The sequence below is a fragment of the Lissotriton helveticus genome, chromosome 2_1, assembly GCF_964261635.1.
Source record: "Lissotriton helveticus chromosome 2_1, aLisHel1.1, whole genome shotgun sequence".
NCBI lineage: Eukaryota > Metazoa > Chordata > Amphibia > Caudata > Salamandridae > Lissotriton > Lissotriton helveticus.
This window is the reverse complement of record NC_136059.1, coordinates 1,654,610,796-1,654,630,785: the sequence shown is the minus strand read 5'-3', so window position 1 is coordinate 1,654,630,785 and position 19,990 is coordinate 1,654,610,796. Positions and strand designations below refer to the sequence as shown.

At 46.1% G+C, this 19,990-nt stretch overlaps 1 protein-coding gene across 2 annotated transcripts in view; it reads left to right on the top strand.

Moving 5' to 3' along the window:
• The window catches only part of GSTCD (glutathione S-transferase C-terminal domain containing), a 943,165-nt gene that overhangs the window by 842,609 nt on the left and 80,566 nt on the right, over window positions 1-19,990 (top strand). Inside the window, exon 11 of one of the 2 annotated variants that reach the window (XM_078676615.1) lies at window positions 19,530-19,599. The exons of the other annotated variant lie outside the window; for it this stretch is intronic. Within the exon in view, the coding sequence (XP_078532741.1) occupies window positions 19,530-19,599 (70 nt within the window). The remainder of the gene's footprint in view (window positions 1-19,529; window positions 19,600-19,990) is intronic. 2 annotated transcript variants of the gene reach the window in all.

Genomic DNA, 19,990 nt, shown 5'->3' with positions numbered 1-19,990 from the left:
CCGTCTACCTTATGTAAAAAAAATGTTTACTAGGGGGCATGGCCAAGACCTCGATGGAGTAGGACGTGTGCTGCGTTAGCTCTGTCTTCCGGAGGCCGGCCGCTTGCATTTCAGCATTTTTAGTGGCTCAGGGGTGCGACCGGAGTTCCCCCCCAGCGTCTCTCCAGTCCCCCGTTCAATCCTGGCGCCCTACCGGGTGCTCCGCTGCTGCGATCGGCCTGCGACGGCACGGAGGGCCTAGCATGACGCTCCTGCCCACCATCTTGTCTGTGAGTGCTGTGGAGGCCTTGAGCCTGGAGGAGTCCCAGGCACCACGGGGGGCTGGCTGCCAGGGCGCAGGGTGTTCGTTGGGGTGCTCTTTGTGCCCCAACACCCCCGTACTTGACTGTGCGCATCCCAGGGCGCTCCTCCAATGGAGAGCACGGCTGGTGGAGGCACACACCACGTGCCGCATGGCGCCCGGACCAGAGAACAAACATCCCACAGAGGCGGCCATCAGCTACAGCGCAGAACCAGCGGCCAGGAGGTGAGGTGGATGGTAGGGCGGCATAGAGACACGGGCCCTACAGAGCTGCATTGGCGAGGGGATTGAGTGTGAAGGCGCAGACACTGGGGGAAGAGCACGATCGACACTTCACCTCGCGGGACACTGGAGCGCCCCTACAGCCCGGGGCCTTCCAGTAGCGCCATCGCTGCGACTTACATGCTGCCTCTCCCGCCCCACCTGGCCTGAGGTGACTTGGTGGGGGCTGCCTGGCACCTGCATGCATGGAGCTCCGCCGCTTCTGTGGCCATGGTGGGTTCCTGCACCCCGGCCTGAGCCCGGAGGATTGAAGGGCTCGGGCCTCCAACCAGGCCTCTCCGCCCTCGCTCCAGGGCCGGTTCAGGCGGTATTTGACCCCTACATCTTAGCCACTGCATCTCCGCTCCCCCGGAGTGCTGCCCGTTGGTGTGGAGATCGTATGTGGCGGTGCAGCTCCTGGGGGTAGAGCGCGTCAGACTCCTTGCCTCACAGGACAGCAGTGTGCATCCACGGCCTGGGACCTTCAGGGGGCGCCCCCGCTGGGCCAGCCTTACTGTCTCTCCCGCTCCCTTCTGGCCCGGTGGGACTTGACGGGGGGAGGGCGCCTTGGCAGCAACAAGTGTGGAGCTTCACCACTACTTGGCCCTAGCAGGATCCAGTATGCTTGCCTGAGCCTGGACATTTGGCAAGACAGAGACTCCATCTGGGCCGCCTTTCCACTCACGCTCCGGGGCCTGGATCAGGTTTTTTTTGGCCCCTTGCCCCCAACCAACATATATCCCTTCACCCCGGGGGACTGCGCAATGAACACCATGCTGTGGCCCCTGCCCCCAACAGCGACTGTCCATTTGTGTTGCCCTAAGGAAAGCAAAGAGAGCTGCGTATGAGGCTTCAAGGGGACCTCCTCCATGGTTGTGCCGGGGGTGCGACTGGGGTCTGACTGGAGAGGGAGCACGGGGGGGACCCAGTACAGAGGTGAGGAGATCGGCTGTGCAATCAACCAGCACCTGGGATCTGACCCGCCGTTCCTATACCTTGACGCTTGACAGTGGCGCCTTCCCCTGGCTGGAGGCGGATTCATGCCATAGCATCTTGGGACGCCTAAGCTGGTGAGCCCATACATTTGAGGGCTCCCTCTGTGCTGCAGGAGGCACCCCCGGCCCACTTACATCATATCCACCCTAGCCAGGACTTGTCCTGCCTGCAGTTGACCCTGGTTGGCAAACTTCCCCACTGCTGTGTATAGTGCCACTCCAGAGGGTGACTCCAGAACTGGTCGCTAGCACGTGCCTCCATGGGACAGGAGCCTCCTCCGTCTAAGTCATGCCCCGCACCAAATCGGGGAAAGCTACTCCACCACCAGCCTCCAAGCACAAACAGTGACAGACCTGTGGGTAAAAGCTACTCCGGCACCTAGCCAGAAGACCCCCACAATGGCAACCCCTCCGGAAAACGCGGACTCCAGCCCTATCACTCAAGCCTTTATGTCGAACTTCCTCCAGGAAATAAAAACTGAAATCAACTCACTCAAAACTGAGGTCAAAGCTTGCCTAAAAGATATGCGGCGAGACGTAACCGAAATTGTCACTAGAGTAGAAGATCTTGAATGCAGCTCTGGCATAAGGGGTCTTCCACGGGGCGCGGAGGGTCAGGACATCTTGACCTACGTCGCTGATCTTCTCCAAACGATCCTGGGTGATGATGATGCCTCACCTCCTTGGCTGGACAAAGAGCATCGGGTTGCACCTCCGCGCGGGGGGGCGAACCTGGTCCCTGACATCTTGACTCGGGTGCACTCCTTCACAGAGAAGGAGGCGATCCTTTGAGCGTCTTGGAGCAGCAATGATCTGACCCACGAGGTCTACAATATCCAAATCTTCCAAGATCTCTCCCCAATCAACTTACGACGACACAGGGACTTCAAGTAACGGACAAACTCAAAGACTGGAACATCAAGTACCAGTGTGGCCATCCTTTTGCCTTGATCTTCCAGTGGGAGGGCAAGCGCAGATCATTGAGATCACTCAAAGAGGCTTTCCAATTGCTCCACCTTGCCCCGGACCCTCAGCCTTCCACCCGACCTCTGCGGATACTGAGTTCAGGATCCCCCTGCACCCAGAGTGGTCGAGGGTCCTTCCTCCTCGTACTAGAGCTTTTAAAGCAAGGAAGATGTCACACCAAGCTAAACAGGACATCGTTTAAAATCCATGGAGGCCGTGCAATCTTCTGAAGGACGGGGCTTCCTGTTGGGTCCCCCTCCCCCACTGGATCCGAAAATGGGGCGGCGCCCCCCTGACTTGGACTAGGCCTTTCGTGGGTGGAGGGGGGCAATCCTTCACCCTGGTGCTCCAGTCATTTGCCTTCTCCAAGAGATTCCGAACATGTTAGAACGACGACGTGCCGACCTCTGGTATCCTTTTCCTGGCTGTGATACACAGTCCGGGTCCTGCAATAGGAGCGGGGGACATTGAGCTTGCTCCTTGGGGGGGAAACCACACTTCCCCATTTACAGTATGGCGGGTCGGCCACTGGGGTTGGGCAGCGGCTGCTCTCCTATAGTTACTAAAGGGGATGATGGACGGAGCGTTTGTATAAATCAAACACTCACCCCCAGTCAACTGATCTGGGTTTAATCCATCACCATTCTTTAGTTCACTCAGCCACCCCAGTTCAGACATGGCTATATGCAAATCAGTCTGACCCTGTGCCTTATGGGAACAGTCCAGCCCGAACTGCCAAGCCATGTCTTCCCTGGACCGGAAACAAGCATCCTGGGACCGGTTTCGGATTCATAATCCTCATCAGCCAGGCTATCTTGAATCCAGTGGCCAAGTGAACAAGGGACTCACGTCTGAGCATACCCTGCCACACTTAGGGCGAACAAAGCGATACAAAAGGGGATGATGGACGGAGCGTTTGTATAAATCAAACACTCACCCCCAGTCAACTGATCTGGGTTTAATCCATCACCATTCTTTAGTTCACTCAGCCACCCCAGTTCAGACATGGCTATATGCAAATCAGTCTGACCCTGTGCCTTATGGGAACAGTCCAGCCCGAACTGCCAAGCCATGTCTTCCCTGGACCGGAAACAAGCATCCTGGGACCGGTTTCGGATTCATAATCCTCATCAGCCAGGCTATCTTGAATCCAGTGGCCAAGTGAACAAGGGACTCACGTCTGAGCATACCCTGCCACACTTAGGGCGAACAAAGCGATACAAAAGGGGATGATGGACGGAGCGTTTGTATAAATCAAACACTCACCCCCAGTCAACTGATCTGGCTTTAATCCATCACCATTCTTTAGTTCACTCAGCCACCCCAGTTCAGACATGGCTATATGCAAATCAGTCTGACCCTGTGCCTTATGGGAACAGTCCAGCCCGAACTGCCAAGCCATGTCTTCCCTGGACCGGAAACAAGCATCCTGGGACCGGTTTCGGATTCATAATCCTCATCAGCCAGGCTATCTTGAATCCAGTGGCCAAGTGAACAAGGGACTCACGTCTGAGCATACCCTGCCACACTTAGGGCGAACAAAGCGATACAAAAGGGGATGATGGACGGAGCGTTTGTATAAATCAAACACTCACCCCCAGTCAACTGATCTGGGTTTAATCCATCACCATTCTTTAGTTCACTCAGCCACCCCAGTTCAGACATGGCTATATGCAAATCAGTCTGACCCTGTGCCTTATGGGAACAGTCCAGCCCGAACTGCCAAGCCATGTCTTCCCTGGACCGGAAACAAGCATCCTGGGACCGGTTTCGGATTCATAATCCTCATCAGCCAGGCTATCTTGAATCCAGTGGCCAAGTGAATAAGGGACTCACGTCTGAGCATACCCTGCCACACTTAGGGCGAACAAAGCGATACAAAAGGGGATGATGGACGGAGCGTTTGTATAAATCAAACACTCACCCCCAGTCAACTGATCTGGGTTTAATCCATCACCATTCTTTAGTTCACTCAGCCACCCCAGTTCAGACATGGCTATTTGCAAATCAGTCTGACCCTGTGCCTTATGGGAACAGTCCAGCCCGAACTGCCAAGCCATGTCTTCCCTGGACCGGAAACAAGCATCCTGGGACCGGTTTCGGACTCATAATCCTCATCAGCCAGGCTATCTTGAATCCAGTGGCCAAGTGAACAAGGGACTCACGTCTGAGCATACCCTGCCACACTTAGGGCGAACAAAGCGATACAAAAGGGGATGATGGACGGAGCGTTTGTATAAATCAAACACTCACCCCCAGTCAACTGATCTGGGTTTAATCCATCACCATTCTTTAGGTCCCCGGAAGCTTGTTTCCTTTCCAGTGAAGAATTGGCTTTGTAGTTTGGTCTGCCCTGTTCCCATGATGCACTGGGCCAGGGACAGACTAATTTGCATATAGCCAGGTTCTGAACTGGGATGGCGCAGTGAGCTAAAAAACGGTGATGGATCAAGCCCTGATCTGTTGACTGGGTAGGAGTGTTCTGATTAACTCAGATACTCTGTCCATCACCACCCCCTTTTTGAAATTACTCCTATAGTTACTGGCACATCCCGCCACTCCCTTAGGCTCCATGAGGAGTGACATCCTCAGAGACGCCCTGGTCTACGCCTATGAGCCGCTCCTGGACTCGAATGGTGTACTTTGGCCCTGTTGGCCTTTTGACCGCTGGGTTTGTTGCCTTTTATTCTGTCCCTTTTTCTCTCTTTCTTTTGCCTCCTGGGGGGGAGAGCACAGGCGCACTACGACATCTTATATTCCCGGCGTAGGTGCTTCTGGGCATGGGAGAGGGGTTCCTCTCCTGCTCGCTTGAGTGAAATTTGTCTACTTCCCCATCCCCTTCTACACCCATCACTCGTGGGCCCCGACTTGTATATCTCTCAATGTAAAATGTCTCAATGCCCCCAATAAGAGAAGACAGATGTGGCGCTACCTCCTTCTTCACGATCCGGACATTATTTTCCTCCAGGAAACCCATCTCTTACGCACAGATGTGCAGCGCATGTTCCACCCTAGGTACCCCAAGCAGTTCTGGGCATCCGCACCAACTAAAACAGTGGGGGTGGCTATTCTTTTGAAAGTGTGGAGCCCTGTGCATGTTTCTCGGGTGCTGCGTGACAAGGAGGGGCATTAATTAAAACTTACACTACTCATCCTTGGTAGGGCACACACGATGCTCAATATTTATGCACCTCACTAGGCACAAGACACATATATTAAGACCTTGCTTAGGGACTTGCTGTCCCAGGAACCCAACCCCATCCTTCTCAGGGGTGATTTTATTTGGTGTGGGACCCCAGCTTAGATCACACCAAATCTTCCTTCCAGGGCACTGGAGCGATGTCTGCGGCACTTAAGCAGGATTTTGAAGCCTTGTGTCTCGTAGACACGTGGCGATATAAAGAACCTGGGACAAAGGATTACACCTTTTACTTCCATGTTCACCACTCTTACTCTCGAATCGATTCTTTTTTTTTTCTCAATCTCTCATTCGCTCATTGGACTCTGCCACAATCTCGAATATATCCATCTCGGACCATGCCCACTTGGAGGTTACCTTGACGGGTTTTGGCAGGAATCCTCGCTCTGCTCCTCGGTGGCAACTTCCCCCACACCTCTTGCGGGATCAGATCGATGTGGCCGAAATACCTCAGGCGGTCCAAGCCTAATTTGCATCAAATGACCTCCCGGACACTAATGGGCATGTCCTATGGGATGCATTCAAGGCCACCATTCGAGGCGTCATTACCTCCATCTCCATCGCCTGTACGCGAGAATTCCGCCTGGTTGAAACCAATTTAGCTCGCAATATCAAACTGCTGGAAAAGCATGTGCATAATGCACACTCTAGACAGACTCAGAAGCAGCTGGCCTCGCTCCAGTGCCAACTTAGGGCTCTTTGAGTCAACAAAGCGGAACACTCCCTCCTTGCTCTGAAGCAGAAATTTTATGATGGGGGCAACAAGGTGGGCTCCCTGTTGGCGCGTCGTCTTCGTCTACAGGTTTCCTATAACCACATCTCCAAGATCGCGCTTCCGGGAGGAGCGAGTGCCACCTCGGAGTCAACCAAGCAATACGCGTTTAGCTCTTTCTTCTGCATGCTCTATGAACAAGGAGATACCCGTAAGGATGGGATAGACCCCTTTTTAGCCTCCTGTCCTTGGACGCCACTAGCTCCCTCTCATAGGCAGCAATTGGAAGAACCCATCACTGCAGAAGAAGTTCAAAAGGCATTGAACAGTTTTCCTATTGGCAAATCTCCAGGTCCTGATGGCCTTACGTTACCATTCTATCATCTTTTTCTTCCAGAGCTGCAGGCACAGCTGCTGTAACTCTTCAATTCCTTCGCAGATACGCTGACTGTCACGCCTACCATGGCCGGAGCCGAAATAACTCTTATCCCCAAGTCGGGGAAAGAACCCACCTCCTGTGCTTCATATCGCCCAATTTCTCTGCTAAATGTCGATGTTAAACTCTATACCAAAATCTTAGCCCAACACTTAGCACCACATCTACCTGGTCTGATTGAACCAGCCCAGGGGGGATCCATACACAAATGACAATCTTAGGCGAGTAGCCCACTTGGTGGAAAAGGTCCAACGCCGTCATATCCCGGCTATCCTCATTTCCCCAGATGCCGAGAAGGCTTTTGACCGGGTCGACTGATCCTTTCTCAAAGCTGTGTTGCAGAAGATAGGCCTGGGCCCAGTCATGATTGCCCGTATCATGGCCTCCTATGCAGTGCCATCAGCGCAGATCAGAATTAACGGTCTCCTTACCCCACCTTTCTCCATTCACCGGGAAATGCGCCAGGGGTGTCCCTTATCGCCTTTGCTCTTTGCCCTGGTCATAGAGCCCCTGGCGATTGCCATCCGCCAATCGGTGGAAATTAAAGGCCTACCGTTTGGAAGGGGCAAGCATAAAATCGCTCTTTTCGCTGATGATCTCCTCTTGACTCTTACCAACTCTGTGAGCTCCCTTCCAGCATTGCTTGATGCACTCAATTCGAGCTGATCTTGGGGCTTAAAATCAACCTTGCTAAGTCACAGGCGCTTAACCTTACCCTTTCGCCGCAGCAACTTGAGGATCTTGGGGATGGTGTCCACTTTCAGTGGGCTTCCCAATCGATTTGCTACTTGGGCATTAATGTCACAGCTACTGTGGACTCGTGGACCCAGGCAAATTGGCCTGCTTGTAGAAACTCTGTCAGAGATGACCTTCGACGATGGAAATCGCTACCTATCTCATGGTTAGACTGCCTCAACGCGGTCAAGATGTCCATTCTCCCAAGAAGATCCTTTTCCTCTTTCAAGCACTTCCAACCTCTATCCCCCAACGGGACATCCTGAGCCTTCAACGGGAGGTCACTGTGCTTGTCTGGCGTGGGGGGAGGTGGCGATTCTCCACCAAATTGTTAATGCTCCCAAGAGACGGGGGCTGGCGTGCCCAGACTTCCTTGTTTATTATTGGGCATCGCATCTGCGCTATGTCTCGGAGTGGGTGGCTCACGAAAGCGAGAAGTATTGGTTCCACATGGACAGATCGGTGCCTACTGCCCACTCTGGGATCTGGCTTGGTTGCCAAGGGGAGCACGCCATAGCAGCACCTATATTGCTACTCCAATACGACCTGTTTTAGAGATATGGGACAAAATTGCAGTAGCCTGTGGCCTCACCTCCTTTCCCTCCCCTAACATACCCTTGGCGCGCAATCCGGGGTTTTCGGCAGCCCTTCAACCCACAACCTTTCCGGCATGGGCAGCTGTAGAGTGACTTACAATTGCAGATCTATTCGAGAGAGGGTCTTTTAAATCCTTTCAGCGCTGCAGGCAGGAGGTTCACCTTCCCAGCACAGCGTGCTTGGAATACTTTCAAATCCGCCACTGGTTACACACTCCCTCATACACAGAGGGCACCACACGCCAACTTACCCTCTTTGAAACCTTAGTCCACTCTTTTGATGGCTCCCGGGGCCTGATTTCTGGGGCATACAAGGTCCTTCAGCACTCACATGCGCTACCACCACATACCTACCAACAATGCTGGCACACAGATCTTGAGGAAGAAATCTCCCTTGAATCCTGGGAACAAATATGGCGTGCCATTCCTCGCACTTTTAAAAGCATTACACAACAGGAGACAGCTTACAATATCATCACTTGTTGGTATTGTATCCCCCTCAGGTTGCAGAAGATGTTCCCCGCCTCCACGCCCATGTGCTGGCGTTGCCACACCGCCCCAGATTCCTTTATGCACATATGGTGGTCCTGCCTGCTTATAACGCTCTTTTGGAAGGAAGTTTTGAGCCATATCAGGGAGGTAGCGGGATTTCCCATTCCGAGTCTCCAGGGGTAGTGATTCTCGGATTTCGGTTGAAGTCTCGTAAAACGATGACATACTCGGATTGGCGCCTGATCTTCCACATGCTTAACGCGGCGAAGCAGGTTATAGCGTTACACTGGAAGAAGGCTTTGACCCCCCTTCTCGGTGTGGCTCACCCGTCTATGGCAGGTAATGGCGATGGAACTTCTTTCCCATTGTCTAGCCCACACTGACGCTAAATTCAAGCGCATCTGGCAACCCTTGGTATTACATCTCTCTAAACTGGAACATGCTCAATCTGTCCCTCCCGCCTTCGGTTCGATGACCTTCTGCTCCCCAGGGTAGAATCCTATGAGGAAGCGCAGGAATAAACTGGGCCAGGGTGGATAGTCCTTGCTTAGGGTGGTTGTCCCTGAGAATCTGTTCAGGGAACCGTTCCTCCTCCGCCATAGTTTGTCTTCGCCAACGGGACACGGCATCACCTCCTCTTATTTTCTTCTCTTATCTTTCCTTCACCAGCATTTTGTCATGGCTATTCTTCGTTCTTCTCTTTTTTCACAGGCTAGCAGAATAGGGGGTTCCCCCCCCTGTAACTTGTTGCAGGCGGCTGCATTCTGTACATCTAGCAGCTGTCGGTCCTAGATGAGCTTGTTACTAAACGATGGCAACAAGCCTATGTTGTTTTAAGTGGGGCATGTTATACACCCATGGGACCTGCAGTGATGGCCTACAGTCCTTTTACACTTTTGTTATACTTGGTATTGCTGTCCATGATCTTATCCTCTTGCTCTACTTACTGCTTGGTGATACACTAATGTTTACTTAGCTTTTCCAACCAGTGCACTACGCTCTCTGCAGGTCTGCAGTAGGCGCAAATGTAATCACCCAGGTATATTAGGCTCGAGCAATGGAGGGCCCCCTTTTTGCTTTGATAGTACTGGTATTTCTGAGCTGGGAGGGGCCCCCTCCTTTCAATCATGGTTTCCCGAGTGCTTCTTTCCTTGTATTGGGTGGCTAAATGGCGTGCTGTAAATTTTATGCCTCACTGATGTGGACCTGCGCTGTATTCTTGCCTGAATAATTCTGCCTACTGCCTGGTGCTGTTAATATTTTTTCTCTGTTTACAAACTCAGTAAAAGAGATGTAAACCAAAACAAAATGTTTACAACACAGGGACCGAGTTTTTGTGTTCTGTAATGGCGGCCACAACATTTCTCCTCCTGTTGCAGCCATCCAATCAGAGCAGAAGCTCCTAAGGGATTCCCAGGAGCCTTTCGTAGAAGTCAGGCAACAACGGGGGAAAAAAGCCCCCTCAGCCAGTCTGATCGCTTAGTTATTTTAAGTTGTGTTACCGTGGTACTCCTGCATATCAACCATTCAGATATCTATACATTTTAAACCTTTATTTTCTCAAAAACTACTGAACAGATTTACACTAAATCTTATAAAGACCACGCTTTCTGGATAAAGATCTAGCTTTCGGCTAAACTTGGTGTAATTCCATTTAGCCGTTTTGGCGGTAGCGATGTTCAAAATTCCATATGGAAATCGCACGGGAAATTAGCATTTTGGGACCTCTCCTTTATCTTGGTCCCCACTTGACGGGTCACCCTGAAAATTGCCAGGAAGGAGCTGAGGTGGATTAACGTTGTCTTGGAAAGTTTAGTGAAGAATTGTCAAATGGCACCAAGGTTATTAGCAAACCAAAAAAATCAATTCTCTATGTTAACTATGTCCTAACTATAACTACCACTATCTAATGTGATATATATATAATCACTGACTGAAACAAAAGGTTATAGGGATGTTAGAGTTACGAAATAGAATTAAAAAAAACTAGACATTCACTGATAAAAAGAAAGGTTCCAGTGACATTATAGTTGGGCTCAGACTTCACTGGTACAAAACCAGAAAAATTCAGCAGTGATAGTTACCTGAGCTAACAATAACGTATGCCCAGGCAATGCACTGCTTATGATGTCATATGTTACATGCTAACACTCTAGCTTTTATGGTATGCCTCTGGGCCCTGGCCCACCCGGGGGTTATTTAAAAGGAAGCGCAGGAGTCTGCACTTAAAAAATAAAACCAAAATTCCTGCGAATTCACAAATATCACAAATTCACAGCAATGATTATTCTTTTTTTAATGCTTTTAATCCATGGCGAGATCCCAGGGGGACAACAAGATCAAGGCGTGGGGGCCAGGGTATGCCTCCCCTGCCCACTTTGCAGAGTGCCAAGATGACTGCCAATACTTCTTGGTTGAAGTCTTGGCAGCCTGTCAGAGCTCTTCATTTCCCTGCACAAGCTCATTATTTTTTTCAAAGTCATCTCGGCCACAGATATCACAAACTTCGCTCTCTTAAATGTCTCAACAACTACTGAACGGATTTACACCAAATAACAAAAAGCCCAATTTGCGCAACCAAATCTACCTTTCTGCCACATTTGCGGTAATTCCATCCAACGGTTCGGGCTGTAGACGTTTTCAAAGGTCCCATGGCAATTAACATCGGGAAACACACTTTTCTTGGCACCCGCTTGATGAATCACTCTGAAACATTCCATGCACAACAAGAATCCTTGGCACACTTTTCTGGGAAAATTTTGTGACGATTTGTCAAACAGCACCAAAGATATAAGCATGTCCAAAAATGTTTTTCCTATGGAAACATGGTCCTAACTATATCTACCTACTGGCGACCCCCTGGAGGTAATATATATATATATATATATATATATATATATACATATATATATATATATATATATATATATATTCGATGTGTCAAACTGTGTATACGTTATTGGTAGAGCAAAACCCACTCTTTCTATTGAAACTCCAACTTTCGTATAACTACACATTGATGACTGCCACTGTGACATATATATATATTTATATATAATGTCACATATGTATATATATTGGTTCCATGTTTAAATAGCGATGAAAAAAATATAGTTAACAAAAATATCGATGTAAAAATATCGAATACAAAAATACTGACTCCCTATACTTAAACAGGTAAGTACAATAATATCGAATCAAAAATTTTGAAGTAAAAAATATAGATTTAAAAAATATTGACTTAAAAAATATATATATTACTTAACCAAAATATATTAAATAATATTAATATTTTTAACAAAATAAATTACTTTTAATATATATTTTAACTAAATATAACAATGAAACTTAATTAAAAAAAATATAAACACACAAAAATGTGTACATATACATATATTTACTTAAATACATTGTATTAACTATTATCTTTATTTCATTTATAAACTTTTTAAATTATAAAAAAATAAAATATGTACATAAATCAATAATTTAAAATAAAATAAATGATCCTATAATTAATAAACACATTAAACTATTTAAAAAAAAATAAAACATACATTTCACAACACTATAATTACAATAGCAGGGAAAATGTTGGATAGTGGAAGGGTAAAAATTACTATTCCCACTCCAGTGAGTGCAACAGCAGGGAAAGTGCTGGATAGCGGAGGGGTAAAAATTACTATTCCCACTCCAATGAGTGCAACAGCAGGGAAAGTACTGGATAGCGAAGGGGTAAAAATTACTATTCCCACTCCAATGAGTGCAAAAGCAGGGAAAGTGTTGGATAGCGGAGTGGTAAAAATTACTATTCCCACTCCAGTGAGTCCAACAGTAGGGAAAGTGTTGGATAACGGAGGGGTAAAAATTACGATTCTCACTCCAGTGAGTGCAACAGCAGGGAAAGTGCTGGATAGCGGAGGGGTAAATATTACTATTCCCACTCCAGTGAGTGCAAAAGAAGGGAAAGGGTTGTATAGCGGAGGGATAAAAAGTACTATTCCCACTCCAGTGAGTGCAACAGTAGGGAAAGTGTTGGATAGCGGAGAGGTAAAAATTACTATTCCCACTCCAGTGAGTGCAAGCAGGGAAAGTGCTGGATAGCAGAGGGGTAAAAATTACTATTCCCACTCCAGTGAGTGCAACAGCAGGGAAAGTGTTGGATAGCGGAGGGGTAAAAATTACTATTCCCACTCCAGTGAGTGAAAATCAGGGAAAGTGTTGGATAGCGGAGGGGTAAAAATTACTATTCCCACTCCAGTGAGTGAAAAGCAAGGCAAGTGCTGGATACCACACCAATAAAAAAATCCACATTTTAAAATTTTTTTAATTTCCATTATTAACCTAAATAAGATTGAAATTAAAATATATTATTGCAAAAGATAAGAAAACTATTAATTACATATTGTTTAACTATGATAATATACACAACACACCCCTAAAATTAATTATACAATTATAATTAATAATTACGAAGTAATTAATACAAATCAATTCACAAATAATTAATAATTCATCAATAAAAAATAAATTACTTCCCACAATTTACACCTATAAACACCACAACACACACTTAAAGTTAATTAAACAAATACCATAATTAATTAATAATTAATTAATTTAAATTAACAGCTAATTATCAAACAATTACTAATACATTAATGTACATATTTAACTCAATAACATCACAATTATACAATTATGAATGCATATAAATTATTGAATAAATTTCATATAATTAAATTACTTCCCACCCTATTCAGCTATAAACCCACAACCCGCTACAGAACAAAAATGCTAAATTCAATTTTTTTTTATTTACTACAATAAACAATAAATAAAATCTATAAAATTAAATTACTTCCTAACCTATTCTCCTATTAACCCACAATCCGCTACGGAACTAAAAACGCAAAATTGTAAGCATTGTGATATACCACTACACGCAGAGTGCCTCATATCTACGTCTCCATAACCATATATATCTGAACTGTGTGTTACCATGGACATAGTGACAACCAATGTGGAAGTTTGATATCTTGAACCCAGTTACGAGTTGTTTAGAAAAACTAATAATAATTAAAAAAATAAAATAAAAAATAAAATTAGACCCATGACTCATCCGACATGTGAACTGATTGCTACCAAGTACGCTTGATAATGTTACGCCGCCGGACCCAGAGGTTGTCGGCTCACAGGCAATGTATTAATCCGTCAGTGTTGGTGTACATGTACAAATGTTGCGGACGGCCCCCGGGGTTGTTTGCCTTAAAGCTGTGTTTTTCTATCTAAGAGTGTACAATAAAGGTCTTTAAAAAAAAAAAACGCAAAATTGTATAACATTTTTTTTAATTACTAACATTTTAACACATATACTAAAATTACAAACAATTCTCATGTAAAATACTAAAATACATAACATTAATAATCGATATTTTTAACAACTATATTTTTGTAAACAAACTTTAACACTTTGATATTTTTGCAATCGATATTACTTACCTAACAATCGATATTCTTGACCACAATATTTTTTCCATCAATATTTCTATCCCACAATATTTTTACCTCAATATTTCTGTACATCGATATTTATACATCGATATTCTAGCTCTGTACCATATATATTCACTGAAAAAATCAAAGGTTACTGGGACGTTATAGTTAGGTTCACATTTTACCCACACAAAACTATAGAAATTCAGCAGTTAGTTAAACTTATAGTATACTTCAGTTACGAAACTTAACTCATGTCCTAAAGTTTCTTAATGGCACAAGTTATAGTTTCTACAGATAAGTATAGCTATAAATATAACTGTAACTGCAGATTTCATATGGTTTTGTGTGGGTAAAATGTGAACCGTCCCTGTAACATTTGTATTTTTCAGTGAATTTCTATGGCTCTTTTAACTAAAAGTAAATATAATTACTGTACGTTAATACAACCACCGCTGTGCAAAGCCTTTGGCTGTGCACGGTGAGGGTTGGCAGCAGGCCTGGCTTGCAGCCAGACACTGCTCCCAACCCCAAGCTGCGACACCCTTTGGCAACGGGATGGTGGTTTAGTGTGAATGTGGATGTATTTTTTTCATTGGGTTTCGGATCCATGGATCTACTGCAAATTTACACTGGGATTGCGCTAAGTACCGCAGTGGAATCCCGGGTCAGCCTCAGGGACCCCTCCATGAGTCCTAAGGGGTCAGGATACCTCTAAACTGAGCCCTTAAGTGTATTTTGATATTTTCTCCCCAGGGTCCCAGTCGAGAAACAATATGGTGGCCACAAGTTTCCTTTCAGGTTGGAATGGATTTGCAAAGATTCTGCATCCCTAGATATACACAATTTTATTTCTTTCTTAACTCCAAAACTAATGAACAGATTTGCACCATATAACAAAAAGAGATCTTTATGGACCAAGATCGAGCCTTCTGCCATATTTGGTGTATCCGTTCAGCGGTTCGGGCTGTAGTCGTGTCAAAAAATGCAAAATCCCCATACACATTGCATCATTGCAAAAGACAAAACGGGCCTTTCCCCCCCCCCTTTTTTCTCGGCCCCCACTTGACAAACCACCCCAAAACTTTCCAGACAGAAACTGAACTAACTGGTGTACTAGTTTTGAAAATTTCACCAAGATTCAAACTTATTAGCTAAACAAAAAATGCTTTGTCTATCGGAATAGTTGGTCCCATCTATAACTACAACTGGCTATCCCTGGATGGATGGATGGATATCCTACTAGTAGGTAGTTATAGTTATGATGTAGTTTTAATAGGAAGAGGGTTTTTCATTTGTCAATAACTTTAGTGTTGTTTGATGAATCCTTGCAAAATTGTCAAAACGAATGGGTTAGTAACTTCACCTGCTGTCATGAAAATTTCAGGGCGATCCGTTAAGCGGGGGCAGAGAAAAAAGGGGGGGCAAAACGCATTTTCTTCATGTTAATTTCCGTAGGAAACTTTAGACACAGCTACAGTCTGAACTGTTGAACGGAATTACACCAAATTTGGCAGAAAGGTAGCTCTTGGTCCAGAAAGTGGCCTTTTTGTTAAATGGTGTAAATCCATTCACTAGTTGATGAGAAATGTAAAGTTTTCTCAGTTATACAACTGAGGCCGCGGTGGATCCCCAACCCCTCCTGGTCTCGTGCTTGCGTTCTGATTGGCTGCCAACACTTCAAACCAGGAACTGTTAGCAGCCATCTTGTGACTTGGTTTAACAGTGTTACAGGAAAAAAGTTTTTTATTAAAAAGATAAGGAGGCAGGGTAAAAACACCCAGACCACCTAGGCCGGGTGGGGGGGGGGGGTCCCACCCCCAGGTCCAAAAAAGCTTCTTGTGGGATTGCTAAGATGTGGACAAAGGGCACGCTCACTTTCTCCACCATTCTACAAACCTGCCTGTCAGCGCACTGCTGATGGGGGGTATGAGGTCCCCTTGCCTCCTGAGGGCCTCAGGACTAACATGGACTTCTTCCCCCAAAGACCAATGCGCCAGGAGGCGCGTTTGCAGAGTTTTTTTTGCAGTACTATTTTTCTTTTTGGTTAATCACTCCATGGGAGTGCATGTGTTTTCCAGCTGTCTCCGTTATATACTTCTCTCACTTGCACTCCGTTTTGCTCTCCAACACATGGGGGTGTCTCATCATCCCCATCCATGTTGCTCATGTCCTCATTCACTCTCCCCTGTTGCTTTTTCACCTGTATGCTTCTCCCCCGCCTGCTCACCTTGCTCTCTTACCTGTTGCTTCTTGTCCCCACTCTCTGTGTTGCTCCCGGCACCTGCGCACTTCTTCTCTGTCCCTCATTGTTTCTTCTCCTTTCTCTCTGTGTTGCTTCCAATACCTACACCCTATTTTCTCACCTAGTGCTTTACCTCCTCACCCCCAGTTGCCTGCCCTCTCCTGCGCCCTTCTTGTCTCGCCTATTACATCTCCTCCCTTTCCTGACCTTCCATTTTGCTTGTGCTCCCATACTGTGTGGCTTCCCCCAGCCTGGCCCTCCATGTTGCTCCCCCCCACTCCGACACGCTGTGTTGCTCCATGCTCCCACCAACTTTTAAAACCCACTCTTTGCCCTACTTTAAACATTTTTTATTACTTACCCATCCAAATCTATAATTAAAAAAACGAACCTTATTTTGTAGGCGTGTGCATGCACGCTGCGCACACCTACAAAGCGACATGACTGTCCTGTAAAAGTGCCTTTTTTTAACTTTGCTTTTTTTTTTTAGCCATGCTGCATAACATCAGGGATACTATACAGCAAGTCAAAAAGCATTGGCAAAGGTAATAGGTCCCAAAGGCAAAACCTATTCAATTTGCCAACGCTTGTTTCTATTTCACCCAGCACACACTCGAATTTTAACATACTTTTCTTTTTACATATTTCTGTAGCTCACTTTAGTCATTTAACGCATTAAAAATATTCCAACCAGTGTTCCTTTATAATCATACTTATAATGGCAATTAATCTTGTCACTAACCTTTTCCAATACCGAGCAGCGATTAAATTTTTTGGAACAAATAATAATAGCAAACCTAAGTGGAAATTATTATGTATGACCTATACATCTCAGGGATATAGACATTGGTAAATGTCCTGATTTCGTTTTTGAAAATGTGTAGCAAGTCATGTCAACCTACTGTCTTGAATGTATATCCATACCAGAGACATTCTTCTCCATTTTGAGACTCTGGGCCTTATTATGAGTTTGGCGGGGCGGGAGTGGGACTGCCCCGCTCCCGCACTGCCAAACCTGTGTAGAAACCGCTCACCAGATGAGGAGTTTTCTCCTAGTCTGGCAGGCGATTCTTTGGCGTTCCCAGGTTGGTGCCTATGAAATAGACACCACCCTGGGAACTTCAAATACAGTACCTGCACGGCATGGACTGTTGTGCCCCCGCTTGCATCCATATAGTTTGAGGCACCAGGAGACCCTGTAGGAACCCCTTTATTTCCTTATAGCCACACTTTTCATGGCGTTCTCAACGCCATGAAAAGTGTGGCGGTGAGGAAAGTCGTAATATGATTGGCGGCCCTGCAAGCATATTGCGGACTCAAGACCGCCATACGACCACCACGGATCTCTGAACCCTGGCGGTTGCGGTGGTCCCAGGGTGGCCAAACCATCCTGGTCTAATAGGGCGGTCGGAAGACTGCGAGTCGCCACTCTTAGGGGCACATTAGGATGGCGGGCGGACTTTGTCCGCCCGCCGTCCCGTCGTACAGAGGGACCGCCCGGCATAAGGGCGGGGGTCCTGTGCCTGCTATAAGGATGCGCCCGCCACAGTGGCAGGTGCATCAGGCATTCCTGACATTGTGGCGGGCGGTGCACACAGCACCGCCCGCCACAATGCCAGGAAGGCTTGTTGTGCATGGAACTGCTGGGGGGTACCATAGGTACCCCCCATGTGCACCCCCACCCCCCCAGAGTCCCTGGGGGCCCGCAACAGGCCCCCCAAGCAGACTCCGCATGCCTTTCCGTGGTGCAAGTTGACCGGGGCGGAAATACGGCGGACGGTCTTTCCGTCCACCGCAGACCCCCCAGCCATAATAATATGGCGGTGGGTCTTTTGTACAGGGATGGCGGGCGGATTGCCCCTGCTGGGCCGTCGGTGACTACCGTCGGCCTGGCGGGGGCAATCCGCCCGCCATCCTAAAGGGGCCCTTAGTAAGCCCCTCTGTCTCTTTCTTACTTTGGTGCTGTGTTAAGTAAGGTTCTGCAATGAAGCAAACTTAAATCAGATGCTTTTTCAATTTTATTAAACCCTTGTATAATAAATAGAGCATACTGGTGTGGCCCCTTAACCTTCTATTGGACGTCTCCACATGTTTTGAAGATTGTAAAAATGAAGTAAATTCATTTTTGTCCACTATTTCTGCTGCTTCCAGATTAAGGCTTAGACAAATTAATTTTCAGCTCTTTTCAAATGTGAAATTAGGACTTAGTTTATGGTAAATTAGTTTACTTGGTTTCTCATTCTGAAATCAGCCAACATTCAGCTGTGTCAGATTGCTGAATTTGAACCCTGTGCTAAACGTTGGAAAATGTGAGGCACTAATATTTTATTACATTCCTTATTCCACAATTGAAGACATGGATTGTCTTAGTTTTTATTCCATTGAACATTTTTGAGTTTTGTTTTGGAGTTGATGGATAGGATTTTTAATGCTTGCTGATAAAAGACTATCTTGACTGGTGGTAACCTAACCGCTATGAATCTATTAACTACTGGAGTTTTTGTTTAGAAATCGCAAAGGGTGCAACGTTTTAAAGTTTTTCCCTCGGGAATATTCTGTAATTTTAGCGCATGCTACAAATTTCCCGTAATTTGCAAAGTTTGCTGCACATCTGGTTTCATCTTAACATCTGAACTTGTGTGCCCCTTTTTAAGCTGTTGTCAGAAACAACCCGCCAACATTCTTTCAGTTTCAAAGTCGCGAGGGAAATTATATTAACTAAACACCCAAGAAAATGGCACATCTATTCTCAACACCAACTAGCAATCAGGAGGAAGGTTGCAAGTTTGCAGGGAACAGCTATTCCAGCGTGTTAAGTTAGGAAAAGTTGATACCTATGCCAACTGCATGTAAAATGAATGTATTCTACCTGAAACGAGCAAACCTGTTCTCTGAAGTCATTGCAGTGCTATGACTAGTTTTATTATAAAAAGTGCTAAAAACGCTAGTGCAACGTTTGCACCCTTTAGCATCATTTCATTCTTGGTATTGTTTTATATCTTTGTGTGCAGCACACGTGATCAGTTATTTTTAAACCTATTACGTATTTTAAACCGTGGCATAAAAATAGACTGGCTTGTGTACTTTTGTTCTAGGAGCACATGATTCTATGCAGATTTGCAGATCAGACAGCTGCCCAGCTCCCCCCTGAACGCAGGCTCATAGGTATGTACGCCGTAAAGCAGCTGCTGGGCAGATTATGCACACTGACAAATATCTGGGTTATGCTTGCTTCTATATATGGGAAGAAAAAGGACTTTCACTAACAAGGGTCTTAAAATGCAGTACAAACTGTTTTCTTTTGGCCTGTATAATTTTTTGGAATCGTTTCGTAAATATATAAATTATTGTTTTTATTTTTAAAGACATGATTGTTTTATAGCTTTTTTTTAATAAAATTGTCTAATTTGTGGCATACGTGTTGCTTAAAATTCTATCTATATTCAAATTTAAATGTGCGAGGTTCAGTCACAAGTGATGAAACTTTCATCGTTTTAAACCTCTAAACATCTCTTTGATACAAAATGCATTTTCTGATTATGGTTTCGCTTCACAC